Raw genomic sequence first — 24,873 nt, 5'->3', positions numbered from 1 at the left:
ACACTTTCTCAGTGCAAGCGTCCTCCAAACAACGCTTTGCAGCAGTTATTTTTCTGCAGACTGGTCAAATGCTTGGCTTCTCACACCTCAGCTTTCTCTTTATTTCACAGGAGAATTCACGGTTCACTAAAAGAGATCATTGTTGTTGCACATTAGATCGTGTATTTCTTCACCCAATGCAAACATGTTTTTGTAAACACTAAGAGAATGGGATCACTTCCCTCTAGTCATTTTAGAAAAGCATATAAACTTGTATTTAACTGTATCCTTTCAAAGATGCTGACTCAAGCAAGCAAATATTGACTGATTTTGAAATAAGATGCAGAAAGAATGATGGGAAAATGCATCCAGCGCAGATTGTGCCGCTTGTACTGACACTAGTAGTGTCCCTTCATGCTTGTAGTGCAGGTAGGTGTTTGTAATCACACAAACAGATTGTCCATCAAACGGGACACGTTGCTCGGCCCTCAGTCCCCGGCACGGCGCTAGTTATAGCAGCCTATAGTGTGAGTGACGGGAGAACTGGCAGCGCTTTGAGACGCGTCACATTTGTGCTCCTCTGCCATCGCCGCTGCCTGGCTGACTTGAGCCGTTTCATTTAGTCGGACAGATTACACACAAAAGTGAAGTCCTCTTGAAAGTGCTCCTGCCTGCTGCACACTTGGTTTTCTTTTGGTGTCGATGTTTCAGTGTTTGTTTGCTGTGTGATCTGTCCCTGCTCTCCTCAGCCCATACAGTGTGTGTTTGTGTGTATATATATCGTTTGCTCCTAAGAAACACCCTTCGTGACTCCACGCCGCTTGCCGTGGGTATTCAATCCCTTTCTGATATGAAGAGGAATTATAATGTTATTTCTGTGCACTGAGATACCCTGAGGGACACGCCTCAGAGGATAGATATGCATAGAGAAGGATTAAGGTGCATTATATTTTGGGCGACTAACCCTTCATCCACTCTCTCTCTCTCATCTCTCCCCAGTGCCGGACGACCTCACCCCAGAGGAGAAGCAGGAGCTGGAGAATATCCGCCGGCGCAAGCAAGAGCTGATGGAGGACATTCAGGTAATACTGGAATAGGATATAGGCGCTGTTTGTACAAATCTTATGACCCAGATGATTGGAAATAAATAAATAAAAATAGCTCCAATGTGTTGACTTATTAAGCTTATTTACTCATTTTTTGTTTTCCTGATCTTTTGACTTTGATCATTTGACTTCAATAAAAAAAGTGTCATTACAGAAAATACATTTAGATTTTTCCCAACTGCAAAACATTTCAGTTACTCTGACTGGTTTAAAAGCTTGTATATTGTATGTAGGTCAAGAGGATCTTACATTTTTTTCTTCTTTTCTATAATTTCCAGACATTTGGCTCTCTTCCAGTAACTTTAGCTAAAACTACAACTTGATAAATATATAAATACCCCCTCCTTTTACAAGAAGTCCTTAAAATATTTCACCCCGAGTGGAATGTGAGTTATTTCCTGCCAAAAGGCTCACTTCCTTAGCAAATCGTTTCTGGTAACTGTTTAGTCGTTTGTGTTTTGTAGACGTCCTGGGTCTCTTATGGGTGTTTTTTTTCTTGAAATGTGCTTTTGAATATAACTTGAGTATAAAATGAAGATAAGCACACAGATAAAATAGGATGAAGCTCTCATGAGGAGCGTGCTCATGCAGCCAGTTGAATATTCAAAGAGAGCCAGGATTTAAATCAGCTTGGCCCGAATTTCCCTAAAGTGGTTTGTTTGATTCCTGTCCATGGCCCATGATCATGTTCTTGGCTGTTGTCTGGACAAAAGAGCAGAGCTGATTACTGAAACGAGCTGCTCAGGTCGGTTCTGTCACTCAATAACCAGCTCTGTCAGCAAATGACACACAGGGGTGACAGAACTGTCATGACCGGGCAGAGTGTTGGCTTCCAGATGTCCCAGTGGGCAACTAAACTTTTAGTGGACTGACAGACAGATGATCCGACACCCTCTCTTTTATGAGCCTGACCCACCATCGCTGCCCCTCCGCTGTCCCCCCCCCCCCCCTTTCGGCCACCACTGCTGCCTCGGTCCTTTCCTCTTCTCCTGTTTTTTGCACACGAACCCCTCTAGTCCTTCTCGACTCCTCCACCCTCCTCCACCACCACCACCACCCACTTCTCTGTATGAACACAGCCTTTGTTTGCGGAGGCAAGCATCTGAGGAATGTGTTGTGATTGCGCAGGCATTGAAAACACAGATGTTCCCTTTGTGGTTTGGCTTAAAGTGAATTGGTATTATGCACGAGAAATGATAAACTAACACTGTAGCTGGATGTGACTGGAGAGACTCGACGATTGTAGCCTTTTTACATGAAGAGCTGCGGCCTCACATGGTCAATAATAAGCTCTGTCTGTATACAGGGCTTCTTTTATGCTATTATTCCACACTTTCATCAAGCTGACGTCATCCTCTACCCGCCTTAATGCCCTTACTGCGCAAGTCTGGCACCAGCGATCCTGGCCTGATCAACTAAATCTGCCTCTAAGGCCATTAATCACTAAAGCGCTACACACAATATAATCCACTTTTACGCTTTCTTACTCCATTTGTATTGAGGTTATCCATGAATGATCTCTGCCTAATCAAATTCAGGATGAGAGGATTGTTCAAGAGGACACGCATACGGAAACAAAAGTGTTGATATGAGGTAAAGACAGTTGCTGTCCGTTTTTAGTGAAAGGGAACTGAGGAGAGCTGAATGTTCCAGCTCATCGGAAGTGACTCTGCTCTCTTTGTTGTTACTGGATGTGATAAAAGGCCACCTGGCTCATAGACAAATACAGGTGATTCAGAGATGATGGCCTCTCCCTCGGCACTCTTCATAAGAGCAAATGCAAATACTTTGCATGTTTGTGTTGGTCACACTCGCCCACACCAGCTGGTGTCAGGGAAATCAGAAGGCAGATGATGAATTAATTCTCACGACATTTTAGGGCTAACATTTATGTCTTTTCTGCAGCGGCTGAAGGATGAGATAGCAGAAGTGACGAGTGAGATCGAGAACTTGGGATCCACTGAGGAGAGGTAAGAAAAAGGGATCTGACATCCCCCCAAGACACAAATTGTTGTTTGTTTCTATTAACTTAGCAAATTAAACTGTCAATTATTAATGTTTGATGGGCAGGTTGGGCCATCCCGTCTCACCAAATACGCTTCCCAAATTGGCTCTGCTTTTAAGGCAGTTTAAATGTTTCATCAGGCACACCCCCATGATGGGAGGCCTCATTGAATAATGCAGTGGGTGTACGGGCAGAGGCAGACAATGGGTGGACCCAGGGGAGGGAGGGCTGATGTTTGCTCTACTCAAGTGGATAGGGATCCCATCAGCTACAGAATAATCTTTCCTGGATCTAAAAGCCATTAGGGTTGCAGCACCTTCTTGTGATCAAAGCTCCCTTCGATCCAGTTCTTGAATGAAGTACATGCCGTTTCTGCTGCTGCTGTTGAGTGTTGAACTTTTGGCAGACAAGAGGAATGTTGCTGCGAGTGAATCAGTGGGAAGTAATGGTGACCTCTCAACGGTGGGAGATGGAGGTGTAACCATGGTGACGGAGGACTCTTTTAAATGCACTTTGACCCTTGAATAACTTGAGGCCTGAGAAATTACACATTGCCATGTGCATGATGTTAAACACTTTATCAACGCTTTGTCATCAATGTGGAGGAAAACCTGGCCTCTGCCAAACAAATGAAAAATGTTAATGGTAAAGAAATTTATGAAATCTAATCAAAATATTCATTTGTCAGACGAAAAATGCTTTTTTATAACATTTTATAGACCAAATGTTTAAAAAAAAAGTCAAATGTTAGTTGCAGCCCTTTTTGTTTATGTGCAACATTATTAAGAACAACTAACAACAATCTACACCCTTTTTTTTCAGGAAAAATATGCAGAGAAATAAACAGGTGGCCATGGGGCGTAAGAAATTTAACATGGACCCCAAAAAGGTACGTGGAAGTGGAAGAAATTGTTGTGACTCTTCAGAAACGTAATTCATCCCACATGTTCTCCGAAGCAGGAAGTGACCTGGGGCCCTGTCTCTTTCTTAGGGGATCCAGTTCCTGATTGAGAACGACTTGCTGAAGAATACCAGCGACGACATTGCTCAATTCCTCTACAAGGGCGAGGGCCTCAACAAAACAGCCATCGGAGATTACCTCGGAGAGAGGTCAGGATGAAGACTTTCCCTCTTATCTAACGATCGTGACTCACCAGCACCCATCCATGTGGCTGATACAAGCATTGACTAGCAAGTGCATATTTTCCGGATTGCTGTTTCCTCTTAGTCAGGCACACACCCATCCTTTCGGATTATTGGTCCCACATTTGACCGTTCTCTCGAGCCGATGTCCATTACTCAATTGCCTCCATCTGTCTTTGATTATCTTACTCATTCATAAGTTACGGATCAAGAGACTCACTACTCGGGAATGCACGTGTTTCAGGGAATTTCAAGATTTTACTCGAGAGCTGAGGCCATCCTCGGTAGAGCGAACACACAACACAGGAAATAGTGTTTGGCCTGATGTACAATGGGGACTACAGGGCAGGCGCGGTTAAAGTCAGGGCGTGGTCTTTGAGGTCAAACCAGGAAATGGAGTTCCGGCTGTTGATGGATGCTCTTCGTTTCATGGTTATCTAGCTCTCCACGTGTTTTTGACTATGTGAGGAGGGACCGGAACAGCGTGAGAGCCTTGAGACACGATTGGTCACTCGTCCACTGGGAATGATGCTCGTGACTGGATATGACTGTCAGCAAGAGCCCCTTAGAGCCTTCACATGATCCCACAGGGCGGATCATTTACTCGGAAAGGGCATGAAGGCCAGAATGATGTCATGATTTAGATTAGATGATGAATTAAAGGGAGGCGGTGGGTGTTTTTTTTTCTTTTTTCTGCTCCATTGAGTTTGATGTATTAAGCGTATCACAGACCTCTTAAGGCCATGTGAGCCAGATCACACCTCAGTCCTCAGACACACACACAGCTACTATAGAAGCACTTTTTAGTCTTGGCTTTCCTCAGCATCCACCAAATAATTCCTTTAAAATCATAAAATTATAGATTTCCTTGTAGATAATGATCTTTTTAGAGCTTCTAACAATGATATCGGAGTGCAGTGTTAAAATGGCAAACATTCCCTGATCCTTTCTTCTCATTGTGAGGATTTTCTGCTTTTCTTTACCTTAGATGAGTCTTTGGGTTTTGAACTGGGGACGGACAAAATTAGAAATATAATTTTGGTCATTTTGGGGCTTATGATGGACATTATTGACCATTTTCTGACATTTTATAAAACAAGAAATTATCTGAAAATAACCAAAATGTTTACCAATAAGACATTTGCCCCGTTTTGTCTCCTGTAGAGATGACTTCAATCTCGAAGTCCTTCATGCCTTTGTGGAGCTTCATGAGTTCACAGACCTCAACCTGGTTCAGGCCCTAAGGTAAGCAAGCGTCTTCAGGTCTGCTACATACTCACCAAGTCCTTGACTAGATCCTCAAAGCTTGGCCCCTCTGTTTCTTTATATAAATCATGTGTGGTACAGTCAATATCTTAGGAGTGCAGCTGTCAGTTTCAGTCTCATGCTTTCAGAGAACTCATTCAGGTTTTCATAGTGGAAGTGAGTCTGTTGCTGAATACTGAGCGGTGTCCCCTGACAGACAGTTCCTGTGGAGTTTTCGGCTACCGGGAGAAGCTCAGAAGATCGACCGAATGATGGAGTCCTTCGCTCAGCGCTACTGCCAGTGCAACCCTGGCGTTTTCCAGTCCACAGGTAGCGCCGTCACGCCATACCGCCCGGCTTTCAGTGTAACAAATTGCTTCCGCTTGTCTTCTGCCTCAATAGTTGGTTGATACATTCTGAAGTATAGCCATATTTGTCAGCAATATCGATGAATAAAGTTTCACATTCCTAATTGGAATAAAAAGAATAACTAGTTGTAACTCTCTGTTGGACTCTGATACACTTTTGTCTCCCTGAAGCACTTCATTTTCCATATTGCACTGAGATCTAATGGCATGCCAAAGGAAATCACATCTAAACTGCATTGTTTAGCAGACAGACAGTCTGCTGATGTGAACTGTGCTCTGGAAGGGTGTCTGGCTTTTGGGAAACAATGCCCATAGCCGACAGCCTCTAACATGGATGCAGATGGATGTGAATAATGCATGGGACTTCTCAACAGCCTAACGGGCCAGATAAAGTGCTGCCGCGTCAGCCGCGTGCTGGCCACGTTGTCTTTTAGCAAACGCGCACACACACACAATTAGAGTGCTTATCCAGAAACACGCATGCATACTTTGCTGCCCACTCGCAGCCTTTCACTCCCACCCACCCACTCTCCTTGCTAACGAAGCTTCGCCTATCTGTGCCTCTCTGTTGGATTGTGGTCCCCTAAGTGCAGTCCTTTCAGCTCAGCTAATTTACATTCATATTTAATCACAAAATTAAACACTCGCAGAAGTTTTTATGATAAACAGCAACCTATTTCTAATCCCTGTCTTATGGTGTGATCTTGTGTGGGTGTGTGTGTGTGTGTGTTACAGACACCTGTTACATCCTGTCATTTGCCATCATCATGCTAAACACCAGCCTCCACAACCCAAATGTGAAGGACAAGCCTGCTGTGGAACGATTCATCTCTATGAACAGAGGAATCAACGATGGAGGAGACTTACCCGAGGACCTGCTCAGGGTCAGTATGGCTTTAAAGCTAAAGTTATTTCTCTCCTCGTGATGGATGTTTCCTCCTGCAATCTCAAACCTGCTCTGGATTCATTTCTCTTTTTTTGTTTTTTTATTATTGTAGAATCTTTATGACAGCATCAAGAATGAGCCTTTCAAAATCCCAGAGGATGACGGCAACGACCTCACACACACTTTCTTCAACCCAGACAGAGAGGGCTGGCTGCTAAAACTGGGTGAGTGACTGGAAATACATGAACAGTTATTTGAGCACATGATGATCTGCCAAAAATAATGGCGCTCTCGTCAACGTGGCAGTGCCGATAGATTACCTTGTGTTGTGTTTTCCAAGCAGCGCATATCGGTCAATCATATCAAGGCTGCACAAAGTGATGTTGACTCTGAAGTCGATAACCTGTGTGAGTGTGTTAAGGCGTCTGAGCATGTGTGGATAGGTTTGTACACACTAGACCCGAGACATCTGAAGACATCTTTGCCGGCTTTCATGTATTATGAATGTGGCCATGAGACATGTGGAGGCCTTTGAAATATTCATGACGGAGCGTATTCATACACTGACATACAGGCACACGCACTAATACTAACTTTTGTAGCTTGTAAATAAAGTGTATGCTCACACACAAACATGCACGATGCACTTATACATGAAAGGGATTTAAAAAAAATAAAAATCTGAAACAGTGGACCGTTTGATCCTGATTTTTATTGGAGATTTGAAACGCATATTTTTTCCCATTGTGGAAACTCTCAGCAGGCCTTGTAATGTTTAAATAAAAGGATTTGTCTTAGTATTTATTACTATTTTTCTTATAATTCGTTTTTAGCAGTGTTTCTTGATGTTTTAAGGGCCTTTTTGTCCAGACCAGTGTTTCACAGGAAGTGAGCCGTTACCTTTACTGGTCACACAATCACTCTACAAGCAGAAAAGCACCACCTGGGTTGCCTGAACTCTTCATCCTCTGTTTCCTCTAAGATCTCTCTCTGTTGTACAGATTCACAATGAATTTAATTTAAAAAAAAAGCCTGAATGTTAAAAGTGAAATTGAATCATTGTGAACCTTTACAACAAACTACAAGTAAGGGAAGAATTACTCTATCGCCAATGACTCAAAATTTGCGGATTTGAGTAAAACAATCGGGGTGGATACAACAGAAATGGACCGAAGTGGAGGCGATATTTCATGTAGTGCTTTACAGTGACATTGAGTAGAACTCCCCCATGTGGGCTGATATAATAACAGCAGATATAAAGTCTGAATACAGAAAATAAAAAAGAAAGCTGTATAGCAGTGCATCAAAGCCTCCCTGTAACCAGATTAACACGACTGTGGTGCAATAATTCCTTATCATTTAATTTTTTTTGTTTTTCTTTTCCTCTTCGTTTGTTTGTTTGTTCCCATGATTTTGGCTGTTGTCTTTCCTCAGGAGGTATGTACACCTGTTCTTCCCAAACGCTAGTCCATCTCTCAGCTCTCGGGTGCTTTTGGTGGTCCGCCATGCTTTTGTTCTCTTCCTCATTTTTGTATACGTTCACGCAGGTTTTTTGTTTGTAGATGTTTTTATTTTATTTTGCGTCTCTCCATTGACTCATTTGAACTCCAGATGTTTGTCTGTTCAGTCTGTCATTGAGCTGGTGGTTTGACCACTCTCTTTTATCTCTGTGGGTGGTTGCCGGGCGGTCACCGGGTTCATTTTCTACCCTGTGGGCTCGGCTCGGGGAGCTGATGCTTTGTGACCACTCTACTAAGCAGTTTGACCCTTTTCTCTCTCTATGCTGTGGTGGTCATTCTCTTTGATCTCTTTTTTTTGGAAGCTGCATTATACCTTTTTTTCCATACAGCGAACACAACAAAGGACTGTTGCTTGACAATCCAAATTGATCATGAACCCATTTACCCATTGGCGAATTGTTGTTTGTTCTCTGGTGTCATGGAAAGGGAATACTGCACCTTTACAACAACGTGGCGCTGCTCTCCTTATCTTATGCTGTAAATGGATCTGAAGGGTAACGGTGTGGTGCTAGACCGGACTGGACCAAACTGTGGGAGAGAAGCATGGGCAGAGGAGGGTGCAGAAACAGGTGTCAGGCATCTTCAAATGATTCATGCACTTAAAGTGCAGTAGTTTGACTGTGCATTCTTGTCATTTTATGAACCTTTTATTTTAATTACAAAATAAGAGCCCTAGTAAAACAAAAACAGAATCTGTTTGAAGTAAAGAACCAGTTGCTAATTCATCCGGTTGAGAATAAATCATTTACAACGGAATCATGCAACTATCAACAACTAGATATGCTTTAAAAGCCTGTTCCCTCAGAACCTCTGTGTGCCCAGCCTCCCACAGTCCCGTCTTGCATGGGCGCCCCCCCCCCCCCCCCATCCACTCAGCTCCACTCCGGCCCAGCACCGTGCACACATCTCTGCAACAATCGGCTGGGACGTCCCGCCTCGTCCCAGACATTCTTGCACGGGAGGAGGACCCCTCTCCTTCTTGAGAGTGATAGGAAACACACGTGACCATGAAACCACTCACAACCTCCAAACAACCCAATCAACCCTCGAGCCAGTCAACTGTGTGATTCTGCCATCGCGTCTTGTGTTTTCTGTTCGTCTGCTTTTTTGTTGCAACACACTGACGAGTGGAGATGCGGAGAGGGGCTCTCCATCTTTGCCTGTCGAGTGAAGCGTGTGTCGATGGCGTCTGTAGAATTTAACAAGCATAGACTGAAGTGTTTGACCTATCATGGTGCTATGATGGGGTATCATATACAGTGCTCCTGCTGTTATATGATAATTCACGTGTGTTCTACATGTCTGTATATAAACCTCCTCAAAGCCTCCTCTATCCTGGTAGATGGGTTTCACAAAGCTTTTTTCCCCTCATCGGTGGTGGGATAGCCTAGTCTAGACAAGGCTTAGGTCTTTATGTCATGATCAGAAAGAAAGCTTGTCTCCCCCACGCCCACTCACTGGACAATGCTCCTATATGACTAAGAAGTTACTTAAAGCCAAAACAGGAAATTTAAGTCTGAGATGCCTGTAGAGAAACCGAGCATAGCTCCAGGCGCTCGTCTTCTTGCCACTCTCTCATTTTGTTGGCATCCCATCTTCCCAGCGTGACAGTGCCATCTGCCACTGTGATCAGGTTTGCCCTCACAGGAAGTATGGGTGTCAAAGAGGGTCAGAGGTCAGCTACAGATCAGCGGGACACAGAGTTAACCGGAGAGCCCCCATTGGGCGTGAAAGAGAACTTAATCCTCGATCACTCTTTACTTTCCAAGTTCACCCCTGGTATAGTCATTGGCGTGCTTTGCGCTAACTGAACTTCTTAAACTACAACTTAAATAGAGTAACTAGAAGGCATAAGTGTGGCTATGTATGTAAACCTCCTCAAAGCCACCTCCATAGATACGTATACTGCCTATGGATCATGGCTCTTCTGAGTCAGCAACTGAAATAAAGAGAAACATGGCCAAGTGAGCAGAGTTTCAAGACGCAGCAAGACATGCTTTATTGTATTGCATCGACTCCAATTAGCTTTTAAAATGGCATCTATTAACTTTGAGATTTAACTGTGAGGTGGTCAGGACCAGTTACTGAAATGTAGATGTGAAAAAAGCATTACAAGTAGTTATAAAGCCAAGAAAAATAACCAAAGAGCCAAAGGCTTTGCAGCTGTGGTGATGGCGAGCGCATGGTGCGATGGTGGATCAGGGTGAATAGGAATGTTCTGGGTAAAAGGAGTCCTGTGGAGCCGTCATCTGTCTGTCTGCCCATATATCTGTCTGCCTGTCCGCTGCTCGACCCGGTGCTTTCGGTGCTCGTTTCTCTCTCTTTTCTCTTGCTGAGCCTCTCTGACGCTGGCTGTTTGCTCCACAGGGGGACGAGTTAAAACCTGGAAGAGGAGGTGGTTCATCCTCACAGACAACTGTCTTTACTATTTTGAGTACACCACAGTGAGTACAGCTCAGTTTCTCCGCTCCAGAGAGTCATCTGCGCCCACTTCCCGGTGTGCAGCACACTGAAACTCACATATTTTGTGTTTGTCCAGGACAAAGAGCCTAGAGGGATCATCCCGCTGGAGAACCTGAGCCTCAAGGAAGTGGAGGATAAGAAGCCTGTAAGTACAGCTCCCTCTACTGGTTCTTCCTGTCATTACACACCCAGTCAGGCCAAACTGGCCACTTTCTAAATGGATGGTACATTTTTTTTTTTAATTGACAACTGGGATTATTTTAGCTGAACTTCTACTGCTGTAGTGTTTACCATGCCATTTTTGACATTTGAGGTTGAGCTAGAAATTAATAAAACTGATTTATTTCATAGATATAGACGTTTTATTGATAATGGCTGCTTAATAGGCAGGTGCATTTACATACACAACCATATTTGTTGGCAGTTACTTACTCACAACATTATATGACACCGTATATGAACAGTATAGCATAAAGAGGGATTTATAAATCTTGACGTGGGACCCATATGGATCTGTAGTACATGAGATAATAGTTTATAGCATTTTTGATGGTTATTGGGAGCATCATACTTTCTATAACTTCTAACTTGCATTCTCTTCCCTTCTGTAGAACTGCTTTGAGCTTTTCATCCCTGACAACAAGGACCAGGTGATAAAAGCGTGCAAGACTGAGGCTGACGGACGCGTTGTGGAGGGCAACCACACCTTCTACCGTATCTCCGCCCCAACTGCTGAGGAAAAAGAGGAATGGATGAACAGCATCAAGTAAATGTTTTTTTTCTTCCTTCACTTCTTGAAGGCATAGTTTGATACAGTGCATGTTTGTAACTGCATGTAAGGCCCATTAGGGTTTTCAAAGTAATTCCTATTATTTTCTTTTGCTTACATTTTTGGGGACTAATCCTACTCGTAGTACTCTGCATAAATGTTGGAACTACAGCTCCCAGAATTTGGGGGCTTGCCAACAGGACGTATAATGTTTCCATAAAATCAGTTAGTTAGCCGTAGCTACAACTTGAGTAAGCCTGTAATATTTTACATTCTGTCAACTTGGTACCACTAAAAGTTTGTAGATTTAGCTATTAGCCATTGCTGTTTTCACCCAGTGTACCCACATGGATACACAGACTGCTCAGGCAAGTTCTGGAGCCATAAGTAGCATTTGTAATGTCTGTGTTCAGATAAGACTGAGTTAGGACTCAGAGAGACTGATTGATTCAAATTGCAGTAATCAACCGCACACATAAGTATCTTCGCCTCACGTCTCTTCCACCGTGCCTCCTCTTCAACTCTCAATGGTTGTCGATTTTTACAGATTTTTGCCCAAACAATTCAAGTTATATATTTTTTTTTCAATTGGAGCAGAATCCAGAGAACTTGCTCTTAAGTATGTGAAAAGAAAGATTGTTAGTCATCAGTCGGGTATTGAATATGCTATTTTTGCATCCTAATTGGACTTGAATCTCACACGTTCACACATCAATTTGAATAATACTTTTTTCCCTTACTTACATGCAAATGCACTATGTCTAACATTACAGTACCGCAGAAGTGCAGCAATTTGCACACTTGTGCCATTATCCTTCGCTCACTGACATTATCCTTTTGCATCTGTGCCATCAGAGCTGCCATCAGCAGGGACCCCTTTTACGAGATGCTGGCAGCCAGGAAGAAGAAGGTGTCATCCATGAAGAGGCACTAGAGCTGCTCAGCACTCCAGATGTTGCACTTGACAGAGCAGGGGGTCCAGGCATCCGCTCGCCCTGTCTGGGTCGGTGCAGACGCCGTGGTTGAGGTCTGCCTCAGTCTGGCTTTGGGACTCTACAGGCCAAAAAACAGGAAGCATGCTGGGGTTTCTAGATGAGCGTTGTGGCCAAAGCGTCTTCTTAACCTCCTGTCTCTCTTTCTCGCTCAGCTTTGTGTGCTCTCTCAAGGAAATCTTGCTGTGTAACTCGGCAAAATCCTCTTTGAAGATGCTTTAAAAAAACTAACACAATTCCCATATACATTGTGCACATACACAACATACAAACACTCATGCCGTTCCCCAGTAGCACACATCATTTTAAACTCAGCAGGTCTGACCAAGTGTGGCACTCCAACCAAAATATTCCTCGCTTTCTAAAAGAAAAGAAAAGACCTTTTCTAATGTGCTTTAATATGTTAGGGCAATACATGTGCTTTTGTAGAAAAAAAGGTCTTGCAATGGAGGGTGTGGGAGGGAGGGGCTTGATTTGCCAACGTTATTTTATAGAAAAAACGTTTCTGTTTTTATATTAAAAAAAAAAAGAAAAAAAAAGTTGCCACTCAGGAGATTGTTACGATGTTCTGAAACGTTCCATGTCGGCGTTGACATGGCTTCTGTTCACAACACGGCAGCCGTGTGAGGAATGGAAGCCTAATCTGTGTCCCAGACTAAACTGTTTTTGTAAATGTGACGCAAGCGGCAGTGTGGGGACGAAGGGCTGCTGATGGCTGTGTCTGCTGGTCTGGACGGGGTTGGATCTGGCTCTCACTGTTCATTTCCTGAAGATCTGAGAGATGCATCCTGGGGATTAGTGTCTTTTCAAAGGGACAAGTGTTCATCACCCTGGGCATCTTTTTGAGGTCTTAGGTTGTCTGGAAATTAGAACTGGTGCCCCCCTTTTTTTGTATTATATTTTTTCTTCCCCTACATTTTCTCTTATTTTGTTTCAAACACAAAACCGCTTTCTGTTGCCTGATTTCATTGTTAGGACGGTTTTCTTCACTGCTGCACGGTGCCTGGCACTCTGGATGAAATGTGATGAGAAAAGCTGCTGGTTAGCAACAGTAATTCAGTTTCCTTCTCCCAGGTAAACATTTCATATTTAGTTTCTTCCCTTTTATTTCTTTTATTTGTAGAGGGTTACCTATTTAATGGTAAAACAAATCGCATGTAATTTCCAGCCGTCAGCCCGACCTCATTCATAGTTGTACTGTGTGCTTCAGGTTGTTTATGTATAAGACATAATATATGACATATTGTTGTAGAGGCTTTAAAGCGGCACAAATACACGTGTGGTTCATTGAAGCTATGCCTGGAAAAGAATGGGTTGTCCCCGTCTCAGGATCCAAAGTGTGATGTGAAACGATACAGAACTACTAGTCATATGAGGAATGTACTGTGGTGAACCAGAAGATGGAGGTCAGGATGGTTGGTCGGTCGCACTGAGGCAGTGACATGTCTTTTTGTCAGGTAGCCAAAAAAAACTGCGTTGAGGTACAATTTTGCAAACGCAGCCCTGAGTTGTTGTCTTTTCTACTCCTGTCCACACTTGTCTCGTGTGTGTGCCTGCTGGTCGTTCTCCTCACTCCTGGTTCTCTTCCGCTCTCTGCTCCTCTCAGTGCTCTAATCCTAGAGAAATAAGAGAAAATGCAAAAACAATCATAATTCTAGACAGTATTGGTTTATTTATCAAAGTTGTACATACTTATATGTAAAGTGGGTATTTTGTCTTCATTGTGTTTCTTATTAGTTGTGCCATTTTCTTTTGGTATTCTGTTCAATGTTTGATTTGAGGTTTGTATCATTGCCATTTAATCAAGCTGAAATAAAGACAACTTTGTCACAACGCTGGCTATGAATGTCTCTTAAACAACCGCATGTCATAAGCTCATGTTACAGTATAAAGTAACTCCAGCAGATGGCAGTATGTGATAAGCACTGATGCATCTTGCTTAGTATTAACTATGACCACAAACAAGGAAGTTCAACGTGCTGTTTTTTTTTTTTTTTTGGCTGCTTATTAATTACAGTCATGCCCAATTAATTTCAAATTAAATTATGAGTCATGCGTGGCCAACCGGCTGTGTGCCTATGCATACTTAATACTACTTGCACTTGAAATCATCTCCTCTGTTTTGATAAAGTGCACAACTTTCCGAATTTTGAATTCTTGCAACCACATTTAGAAAAACTCTCGTTACTGTTTCAATCCGGCCTTTATTTACAGCGTCATGACATTTCATATCTTTTCACAAGCGTTCTTTTAAAGTATTTATGGCACACATGTCGAGGCAACAGGGAAAGGTCGATATTTACAAGTGAATGTGTATCATATTAAATGATGCCTGGAAAAGCAATCAATAGAAATGACTTTTTCTCAATGGAACATGCATGCAGGAAACCGACTAAAATGCAGTTGAAAAGACACATGCACATGCATCTTTGTGTCTACTGAGCCTCACTCTGATATTGCGGGTTATATTAAATAACTTTATGAAGAATATATCACCATAAGCTTATGTAGGTTTGTCTATTGCTGCTGGCGCCAACATGGAAAAGAATAAACACCTTATTGAGACACTAACATACAATGACATTACAATGTGAACGATGATGGACCACCTGGTTGCGGCAGCTGTCGAAACGTCTCAGTTGAGGAAAAGTTGTGAAAGTGTTCATATTTTCTATAAAATGTTGTGCGTCAGCACAAATGTACTGACGCAAACAAACCAGCGTTTCAGCATCTTACATGTGTAACTGGCAGACAGAGGAAACTGAAATGCAATGCAGTTTGGGTAAATAGTTCAGCTTCAGTCCCCTTTTGGATATTCACAGTTAATGCTAAATTATACTGACACATACATTGTAGCTGCAGAGGCTTTTGGGTAATATTGAAATGGTAGTAAGTACAGTGATAAAGTGAAATGGTTCCGTCTTGTGAATACCTGACTATTCAAGTTAAGACGTGTTTATCTGAGCAGAGAATTGCTTTCAAAAGCCCTTTGATCTGTGAAAGATTAGAATATCTTTTTTCCCAGCAAAACCAAATTATGCTCGAAATTAAAGTCTTAATGAAAAGGTGTTTATTTTCGTCTGGGCAATAGTCTGCATTGAAATGCTTTAATAGCAATACAATTTGTCAAATGTTATCTCCACTGTGCATCCGCACATTCAGATATTAAATGAGTAGAGTTTTGTTGGATTGGATGTAGATCGTACTTTTTTTTTTTTTTTTTTTTTTTTGCACAGTAAAACAATATTTTGCACTGCTGCTGTAAAACAGGATGATAATTACATTTTTGAGAATTTCAGAGCAGGGCCAAGGAGGTGACTGTGACTGATGGGAAACGAGAGGCACTTTGCCACAGCAAGCAAGAAAAAAAAACAGTGAAAAAAAAGGTTTGAGAATGTGGGGTGGGTGGCAGCAGCAGCAGGGTAGTCTTTGTTTTTCACTTCTCGTATTTCTCACTGCAACGTGAAGAGACGGTGTACTTTTACGTCTTTTTGGGCAGGTTGAGGTCTGTGTGTGCATGAAGGAGAATATGATGTCTTTTTAAAGTACAGTTGTACTTCATCAGTCTTGACCCAGAATGAGTTGAGAGGGAACAATAGGGAGATGGTGCATGTGCTGCACAGAAAGGAAATCCTTGGAACAAGCTGTACCCAAAGGGCTGTATCAAGGTCAAATATTCTTTCAAAAAAAGATAATGTGAAGCTCAGTATAGCCGACCTGACCTCACTGCACTGAGACAGCCCCGACCACACCACTCAGTCATGCTGTCATGTCAGGCCTGCTTGCTGAATCCACTACTGTGTGGTTGTGCTGATGAAGGGGGAAAGGCCTGGGCCTGCTGCAGCTCTTATAGGCCAGGCAGTGGGATCCTCTGTCTCCTCCAGTAAGTGGAGACATGTGAGACCAGTCAGGCTCCAATTAGGCCCAGACTGTTTCCCAGAAGCACTGGAGGCCTCCCCCTGCCTCTCAGCCCACCGCAGCGGGAGAAGGGTGCACCCCACGGTGTCCGGACCTGACCTCAGCTGGCATGAGAAGGGCCTTTTCTCGTATGGGGCTCATGCAGGCATGGAATGTGACACACAGGCTGGCGTGTGTGCGCACACAAACACGTAATGCAACACAGCCATGGTGGACGTCTTCAAACCAGTTCACAGCTGTTTGCTTAAACAGGTTTCTCGGTTTTCAGTTTTGCATACAATTCACAAGTTCATTTAAGAAGGGAGGTGCTTTGAAGTTGGCATTTAAGGGATCAAATCTGTCCATCGTGTGAGTCATGAGTTTGCAACAAGCCCTCAGGCCGATTCAGAGAAGAGTCTCCCATTAGATCTCCCTGAACACCTCTGTCATGTTCATACAAATACAAAAAACACGACACATAGACAGACTGGAGCCAAGCGCAGCTCAAACTCTTATGAGCTGCTGCGTATCAGAGTGTTTTAGGTGCATGTACACTTCCGTTGCTGTGTTTACAGATGCATTGTTGCTTTACTGGAAGAATAAATCCTGCTCAAATCACTTTAGGAATCTCCTGCTCTGGCGAGGAACGCTGGATTCATCCTCTCGGACGGGTTTCTGAGAAAGGGAGTTATAAAGACAACCACAACAAAGTCTCGCCCTCCCCTTCCCTCTTTGATCATCTCTCTTTCTCTCTCCCTCCCTCCCTCCCTCTCTCTCTCTCTCTCTCTCTCTCTCTCTCTCTCTCTCTCTCTCTCTCTCTCTTTCTCTCTCTCTCTTTCTCTCACTCTCACTCTGTGCTTCACACACACTTGTATAACCATGCAAACACCATATGTACAGTATATCCCAGCATCTCAGCATCTGAGAGTGAGGAAAAGCTTGCGTTCAGTGCAGCGGTGCTGGGATGTTGAATATATAATAATATAGAATTTTCCCCCAAACAAGCTATTGTGTAAGTTTAAAATATTGCCCCCATACAAAATCTTGCAAAACCTTTAATTAATTCTAGCTGGAGCAGAAAAGAAAATTAAGATTTATTGCCTCACTCTTCTCTTTATTTTGAAATATGCGACTGAATTGTGCATCAGAACATTAGCTGTTTGCATGTTCATTTTTATGGTGAATTGATAACCTTAAGACATTCCTAATCTCTGTTGTTATCTCTGTTGTGCAAATTTAAAAGCTATCCCATTCCCTGAGGACCTTTACTTAGCTGACATGGTGACCTAAATATGAACTTATTAAGGTATTGAAAGAGGTGTGAAAAATAAACTGGTTCTATCAAAACCTTTGTTACAATTCTTCTGTATGAAACCGAAGCGTGCTCGGATTCATGACTCAGTTGTACTGTCATGTGTAACAAATACAAAGTACTGGAAATGATTAAGCAGATAGACAGGGCCTCGTAACTGCAGTTACTGGCATTCTTAAATTACAAATGAGAAACAACGCAGCAACCTTAAGTTTAAATCTAAGCATTTGTTCCTGAATTGAATCGGGGCGAGAGACAGACGCTGCCTGAGTGCCAAATCAATTAGATTTACTGGAAAAGAAGAATCAACTTTTTTTTCTTGTGTGCAATGTTTTTGGTCGTGAACTTGCTGACAAAAGGCTCTTTGTCCCAGTGGGAAAATGGTATTGTGGGATTTTTTTTCCTGCATATTCATTGAACTGTGGGTGGCTCTTATTCTGGGAAACTTTTCCAATGTGGTGCGAAAAGAGGCAAATGTTTTTCTTTCACGATTTATCTCATGTCTTAATGAGCTTCCTGTATATTATCTTGTGTTGATTGCTGTATATTCTGCAGAAAAGTGATTACAGGCATTGCAGGAATCTCAGATGAGAGCTGCTGTAGATGGATAACCTGGAGCGATTTCTGGAACGGGCAGATTGTTTGTTTACATGCAGGTCGGAGGTTGGAACAGAGTGTACTCTCCTTCCAAGATTTCTAGTAAAAGATGGAAAAGGAGGCTGTGGTTTGGAGCGCTTCCAGAAGAATTTCCTGTCTACAGGGAGTGCCCGACTGGAACGGGACAAAATGAAATGCCTTGAGAAGTGAGGCAGTGTGAGAGACCTTCGGTGCTCTTTTCTGATCTCGGTTCCAGAACCAGTTTACCTCAGCATTTGTGGGTCAGAGTGAAAGTAAAACGTTCCATTGAGCTCTTCTGTGCGATACTTGCAATCAGAATACATATCTGGAAGTGTAGGCGAAGTTATGAAGACAGGGGCTCCCTCTGTGAGACCCCTTGGGCACACTGAGTTTCTGTTAGCAGAGGTCACATACCTCAATGTGTAGGAGTTGGACATCTACAATGCAAAATGGGATTATTGCAGCTGAAACAAAGAGAGCTGAACTGTAAAAGAAGAAGAAATACATATGCATATATATACTGACCAATTATACAGCTGCAATTGTAGTAGAAGCTATCACAAACAGTTACAGATGACTGAGATGAAAGAGCGCTCTCAGAAACACACCTGCACCAGGAACAAAAGGCTACTCACAGTCAATTTATAATTCCATCATATGACAGCATTGTGTCTGCCATGAAGACAGTTCGTGCAAAGTCATCGAAGGCCGAGTCATTCTGGCATGTGGAATCATTTACCGATTGAGGGAATAGTATAGGATCAAAGCTTTACTCTGACTGATGCATCCTGGGTAGTATCCTCAAACATCTGTGATTGAGGCAGGCCCTTTTAGACGATGTGCAGTATGAAGGAAAAGGTTACTTATCATCGGGGGATAACTTTAAATCAAGACCAGGCTCCTCTGGGATTACAGGACATCTTCCAGGTAAATCCTCTCTGAGCCTCTGAAACGTCCTTGTCCTCTGCCTGGCACACATCACAGGCTACTGCCAGCACTCTTATCTTGACAGTAACCACAAAACCGGTGTGTGAATGTTGCACTTACACACTAAATCTATCCGGAAATGTCCAACTTACTGGCACGGCTCAGGATCAAGTTACTACTCCTGTGTTATAGAGGAAGTGTAGTAACTCTGTGTGTCTGAGTTTCCATGTGCTCATGAGTGTAGATGCATATGGATAACCAGCGTATTATTCTACATGCACATGAATACTGGATGCATGCACACATTTTCAAGTAGCCAATTATTTGGCTGTGTGCACTCTGGCTTGAGTGCATTTAAACAAGGTGTGTGTGTGTGTGTGTGTGTGTGTGTGTGTGTGTGTGTGTGTGTGTGTGTGTGTGTGTGTGTGTGTGTGTGTGTGTGTGTGTGTGTGTGTGTGTGTGTGTGTAACAGCATCTCTCAGCCGACCTGCTATAATAGTGGAGACAGATTCATTACCATCTGCCCAATGACATCAGCCAGCTATTTCTGGGATTTGTGGGAATCAAAGTCCATTTTTAAGATCCCGATTATGTCATTGGCTCCCGTTGTCTCCAAGCATTTAATACTGATAAACGGATGGAGGCGGCAGCGGCCGGCCAGCCGAGATAGGCGGGCAACGTTAATCAATCATATTATCTGGCATGATGCAATCTGAATGTTTGAGGAGACAGTTGATCACGATCTGGACGTTGGCAGTTTCGGGGAACGTGGCAGATGTGCATTTTCCAGATGCAGCTTGTACCACCATGGTGGTATGACTTCACATGCTTATTTCTGTCGGAAAGTGCAGGGATGAAAGAGTTGCAGATTGTAATCTTGCGCGTGATGGTTTCCTTCGGGTTTATTTCCAAGAGTTTGATGAGAAGGTCTCCTGCCTGCCTGTCTGAATAGGAAGCGACAGCCAGGAGCCAGTTAGCTTAGTTTAGCACAAAGACTGGAAACAGGGAGAACTGCTAGCCTAGCTCTGTCCAAAGGAAACAAAATCAAGTATGTGAAAAATGTGTGTTATGTGCCAGACTATTTATTGTTGGGTACAGTAACTTTCTGGATTATTCAATGGTTGCCTGGCAACTGGTTCAGACCAATATACTGTCTGGAGTTTAAAGTTATGTCTTTTACACTTAGTTTTCTGTTTAGTAGATTAATAACCGATTCCTTGTTGGGCTTTAGAGGTGCTAGCTAGAGTTTGCTATCTCTGGAGAGAACCAGGCTAACCGTTTCCCCCTGTTTCCAGTCTAAGACGCTAAGCTAAACTAAACTTCTGTTGGCTCCGGCTACATATTTAATGTACAGACATGAGAGTATATATGTGTATATGTTATCGTCTACCTCTCGGCAGGATAGAGTTTAAGCATATTTTCCCAGATGTCAAACCATTCCTCTTAAAGTAAATAAAGGCTTTGCACCCAGTAAAATCTCAACAGCTAAGAAGACTATTTCATACTTAATGTACTAATAATCTATAATTTTAGACAGAATGACATGTGTGACTGTGGATCAGATGATTTACACACTACAATCTGAACTTTCCAGTAAATGTTGAAGTGCCATGTGCTTAGCAACCACATCTAGTACAACCCAGCTCACGGTGGAAAATAATGACACACTGGATGCCAGACCCCAATGACGTTTTGTGGCCTTCACTTCTTTCTTTAACTTCTTTCTCAACACCATGACTGTGCAGTCAAACTGAATACATAGTGCGCAATTCCTTCATCAATTGTCATGAGTTAGCACTCAATGTTATAATAGGCATTTCCCCAATTGTGTTAGCTATATGTGATTTGGAAAGAAAGGGTTAGTCCTGTGATGTCGGTCTCAATAATAGCCCCGGCTGAAGTTCCCAGCTCACTGTCACATGGCTGAAATGTTGGTAACTGACCCACGTGCTCTTCCAGTTGCAACTTATCACAACAACACGAGACGTTCCTGTCAGTACAGCTTATGCCAGGAAAATAAAAGCAAAGGGAAGACAACAGACCGTTGCTTTGTCACAGCTTTCCGGTCACATCAAAAGCTTGCTTCCCCTTCCTTCTTCTCCTCTTGTTAACCTTGAGAGGAGCAGAACTTGCTCTGGCCCCGTCAATGGGCCTCAGTGTGGTGATAAGTAAATACTGGAGTGATGCCCAGAGTTGAAAAGTCTGCTGGTCATTTGCTGGCAGGGCCGGCGACAAACAAGGCCAGAAAGTACGTCATGAAATCAGGAATCAAGTAATTTATTCAAAGACCATTCCTGGCAGTGTAATAGGCTCCTTTCAACAAGGTCCACGGCTGTTGAGAGAAAGATTGACACATTGACAGTGATGGAAAGTACTCATTTGAAGTAAATGAAGGGGGTAAAATTAGCTCCACCTTTGCCAGATGCAACATTAAAGTGTTGCTTACATATTCATACATCAATATAAATAGTTCAATTATAATATTATAAAAAAAAACTGATAGAGATCATTCTGCAAAATGAGTATTTTTTTTAAATACTTATATCATTTTTTAATTTTTTAAGTGTTGCTTCTTTTTAGCTCAATGATTATAAATATGATATGAGTATTAGTTGTAAAATACGAACATATATTGAAAACACAGATTTTATAAACCAAGGTAGTAAAAAGAAGGCATCATATTTACCTAGAATAGCCAGTTGTTGTTGAAGGTAATTGTGTGTCAAAGGTTCATTCAATTGTACACTTCATTGCTTTGTGTTCTCCTTGTTGCTCTTCCAGGAAGACAGACGTGCCATGAATAGATTCTGCGGCATGTGCCAAGCATGTCACGCCTGATTTCACATTCAACTTCATTGCCAGCTTTCACACCTTTTATGACCATTAAATACAAATCCTACACTTATGGATTTGGGGAAAAATACCCGTGTCAGATAAGGGGTGGAGACAGATTTCATCAACCCGACAGACACAAAATACAGCAGTGTTCACAGTACGATGAATGAGAATAGGTAGAAGCTCCCTTTTTAATGCCCTAAGCTTTTATGCCATTCATCTGTTTTTCTTTTACTTCACATACATTTTTTCCCCAATTCTGAAACACTGTGATAGTTTACATGGTGCGTTCACTTCCTCCTCAGGGACACTTGAGAAATGAATAATAATAAAAACGTGTTGCTCTACGAAAGTCACTAGGACGGACAACGTGTTCCTAGGACATGTCACTCCAAATACCAGAGAAAGATTATACTTCAAAGGGATTCCCGTCAACACAAAGTATGTGCACACATTTTATACTGAGACAAAAAGGACATGTTTGAGGTTGTGAATAGTTTTTCAAGAATGAATTGTAAAACACAGTTTTGCCATTTGGGATTTTATGGCTTCTCATCTGTGGTAGTCACACATGACATTTCCCATAATTCAATAATTACACAAAGAAGGACATTGAGCAACACAGATAGAGAAAGAGAGAGCGCTACCAGGAAATTATCACTGGATGATTGGTAATCACACAGTCGCAGCCTTGCTCAACAAACAAGGAAGTTTAAAAGTAATACAACTAGCCAAATTGTTACGTTGTGCAGGTACTGTATCGGCAGGATGTGAAGCTACTGTACATAATGACACAGGGTTAACAGGAATTAGATTGAGTGATATGCCAGGAACCTACCTGTGTATCTTTAATCAGCCGTAGCACTTCCACAGTAATATACCTGATTTGAATAATATAGTTTCATTTCACATCTCATAGTAACACCAGTGTTTCCTCTTACAGCCATTTCATTTACTCAGTATTGTTCAAAGGTTTCTAGTAAAACTGATTGTATTATGGATGTAACCCGCAGATTCTATTCAATAAATAACATTTGCTGACGTTGTTGACTCAACCCGAACTCAGGGTTCACTGTATTCAGCTGTACAAACAATACAGGGCGCCTTTGTAATTGCCAACACCACAAACAATTTCATGGAATTGGCAAAACATAGAGAGTTTGTATGAGATCTCCTTGTTCAGTGAAAACCTGCTCGACCAAAATATTTAGTTGAATAACATTTTTCTGCTTTTCATCCCTCTATCCTTTTACCCCCTTGCACCCAGTGGGTTTACGGGAACCATGAGCTAGAGTCCATTTCTGAGTCAGTGTGGGAAAACCTAAACAGCTGCCTTTTGTACTAAACAGTGGTTGAGAGCAAAAAGCTGTCATGTGAGGCCTTGTCTCGTCCACCAAATAAAAGTCCATTTCATTGACTCTGAGTGTGAATTGAAACTCTTCCACTTCTTGTGTCAAGCCTGGAGTATTAGGACACACATTTAGAAACCTAAGAAAACATGGACGAGTCACAGAAAGGGACACACACACACACACACACACACACACACACACACACACACACACAAGCATCGCCTACAGAGACAAATCTGTCACTGCCAACACTCACACTCTCAGCCTCAAATGTTTGGCCGGGGCCTGAAAGCTTTCTCAGCTCCAGGTCACTTGGTTTGTCGGACACTTCGACTGAACAACCATGTGAGGGTTTACCTCTGGTTAAGTACACACTGTCTTTTGTTTGTTTATTTTCTTTTTTCTTTTCTTTTTTGTGTATAACTCTTGACGACAGGTCTTGTTTTCCCCCAGTGCCTTCCTCCTTACTGGAGCGTATTTGTATCAAAGGTACAACTGCCTCGGTAAATGACAGGATACATGCTAAAAGCCAAGTCAGCAAACTGTAATACTGTGCATAGTGGTTCCCATGGAGATGGTGAGCTACAGCATGGTGTGGGGTTTTTCTCCCTCCCTTCTTCTATTCATTGACACGCATTATGGTCCCAGAGGAGACTTCGGATACTAAATACATGCCTCATCCTGATGACACAATAGACTTTCTGGAAAAGAAGCGGACCGTTACGAGGCGATCCCAGAGTTCCCTTCCCCCCTATCCTGTTGGGGGTCTGAATCAGACAACACCTGACTCCCCTCTGTGGACACAGCTGGCTTTTACCAAAATCCAATCAGGTTCTGTGGTATCAGTCTGTTCCCTTTGGTAAAATGTACAGAGAAGCTTCAGAGCTATTCTGAGCTAAGTTTAATTTCCACTTCCAGGCCGTCGTCTACATGATGATTACAACGAGTGAGTCGGTTAGAAGATGGTGAAGTCTGACATGACACCATAGCATGGGATTAATGGCGCCGTACAAGAACCACCTGAGGCGTATAGTGGTCATAGCTGAGTCAGCGGGGAGGAATCTGATGTGGATATGAGCACTCTATCAGTCACACGCACCTTGCCACAGATAAGACGTCCTATAAAAAGATAGAACTATAGTCTTTCAAATGAAGATCTGAAGTTGGCTTCCTTTAAACCGTCTCATGCTGATACAATATTTATTATACAGTGATGATCAAGAAAGTCTCACTGTATGGGTGGGGTTGTGGGCGGGGAGCGCCAGGAAATAATAATAAAAAAAAAAACCCTGTTGATTGATACTACTTTTTTTAACTTCTTAAACTGTATTTTTTTCTGGTTGGATTATTATAATACACAACAATTGAGCGGTTATACGTTACTATACATACTATATACATTGTTTAAAACACTTTATTACAGCTTTAAGCATCTACGAGGGCATTTAAAATTTTA

General features: G+C 42.5%; 1 protein-coding gene across 2 annotated transcripts in view; it reads left to right on the top strand.

Moving 5' to 3' along the window:
• The window catches only part of cyth1a (cytohesin 1a), a 31,164-nt gene extending 18,245 nt beyond the window's left edge, over window positions 1-12,919 (top strand). For both annotated transcript variants that reach the window (XM_079233309.1, XM_079233310.1), the window contains exons 2-13: window positions 979-1,061; window positions 2,991-3,055; window positions 3,913-3,979; window positions 4,082-4,200; window positions 5,398-5,478; window positions 5,696-5,808; window positions 6,582-6,730; window positions 6,845-6,956; window positions 10,620-10,696; window positions 10,792-10,860; window positions 11,327-11,481; window positions 12,340-12,919. In XM_079233309.1, the coding sequence (XP_079089435.1) occupies window positions 1,047-1,061; window positions 2,991-3,055; window positions 3,913-3,979; window positions 4,082-4,200; window positions 5,398-5,478; window positions 5,696-5,808; window positions 6,582-6,730; window positions 6,845-6,956; window positions 10,620-10,696; window positions 10,792-10,860; window positions 11,327-11,481; window positions 12,340-12,418 (1,101 nt within the window). In that variant the 5' untranslated portion in view covers window positions 979-1,046 and the 3' untranslated portion in view covers window positions 12,419-12,919. The remainder of the gene's footprint in view (window positions 1-978; window positions 1,062-2,990; window positions 3,056-3,912; window positions 3,980-4,081; window positions 4,201-5,397; window positions 5,479-5,695; window positions 5,809-6,581; window positions 6,731-6,844; window positions 6,957-10,619; window positions 10,697-10,791; window positions 10,861-11,326; window positions 11,482-12,339) is intronic.
• Window positions 12,920-24,873: the final 11,954 nt, after the last annotated feature.

Source organism: Taurulus bubalis (genome assembly GCF_910589615.1).
Source record: "Taurulus bubalis genome assembly, chromosome: 17".
NCBI classification, from domain to species: domain Eukaryota; kingdom Metazoa; phylum Chordata; class Actinopteri; order Perciformes; family Cottidae; genus Taurulus; species Taurulus bubalis.
The sequence above is the reverse complement of the archived record's forward strand: the minus strand, read 5'-3'. Positions and strand labels throughout refer to the sequence as shown.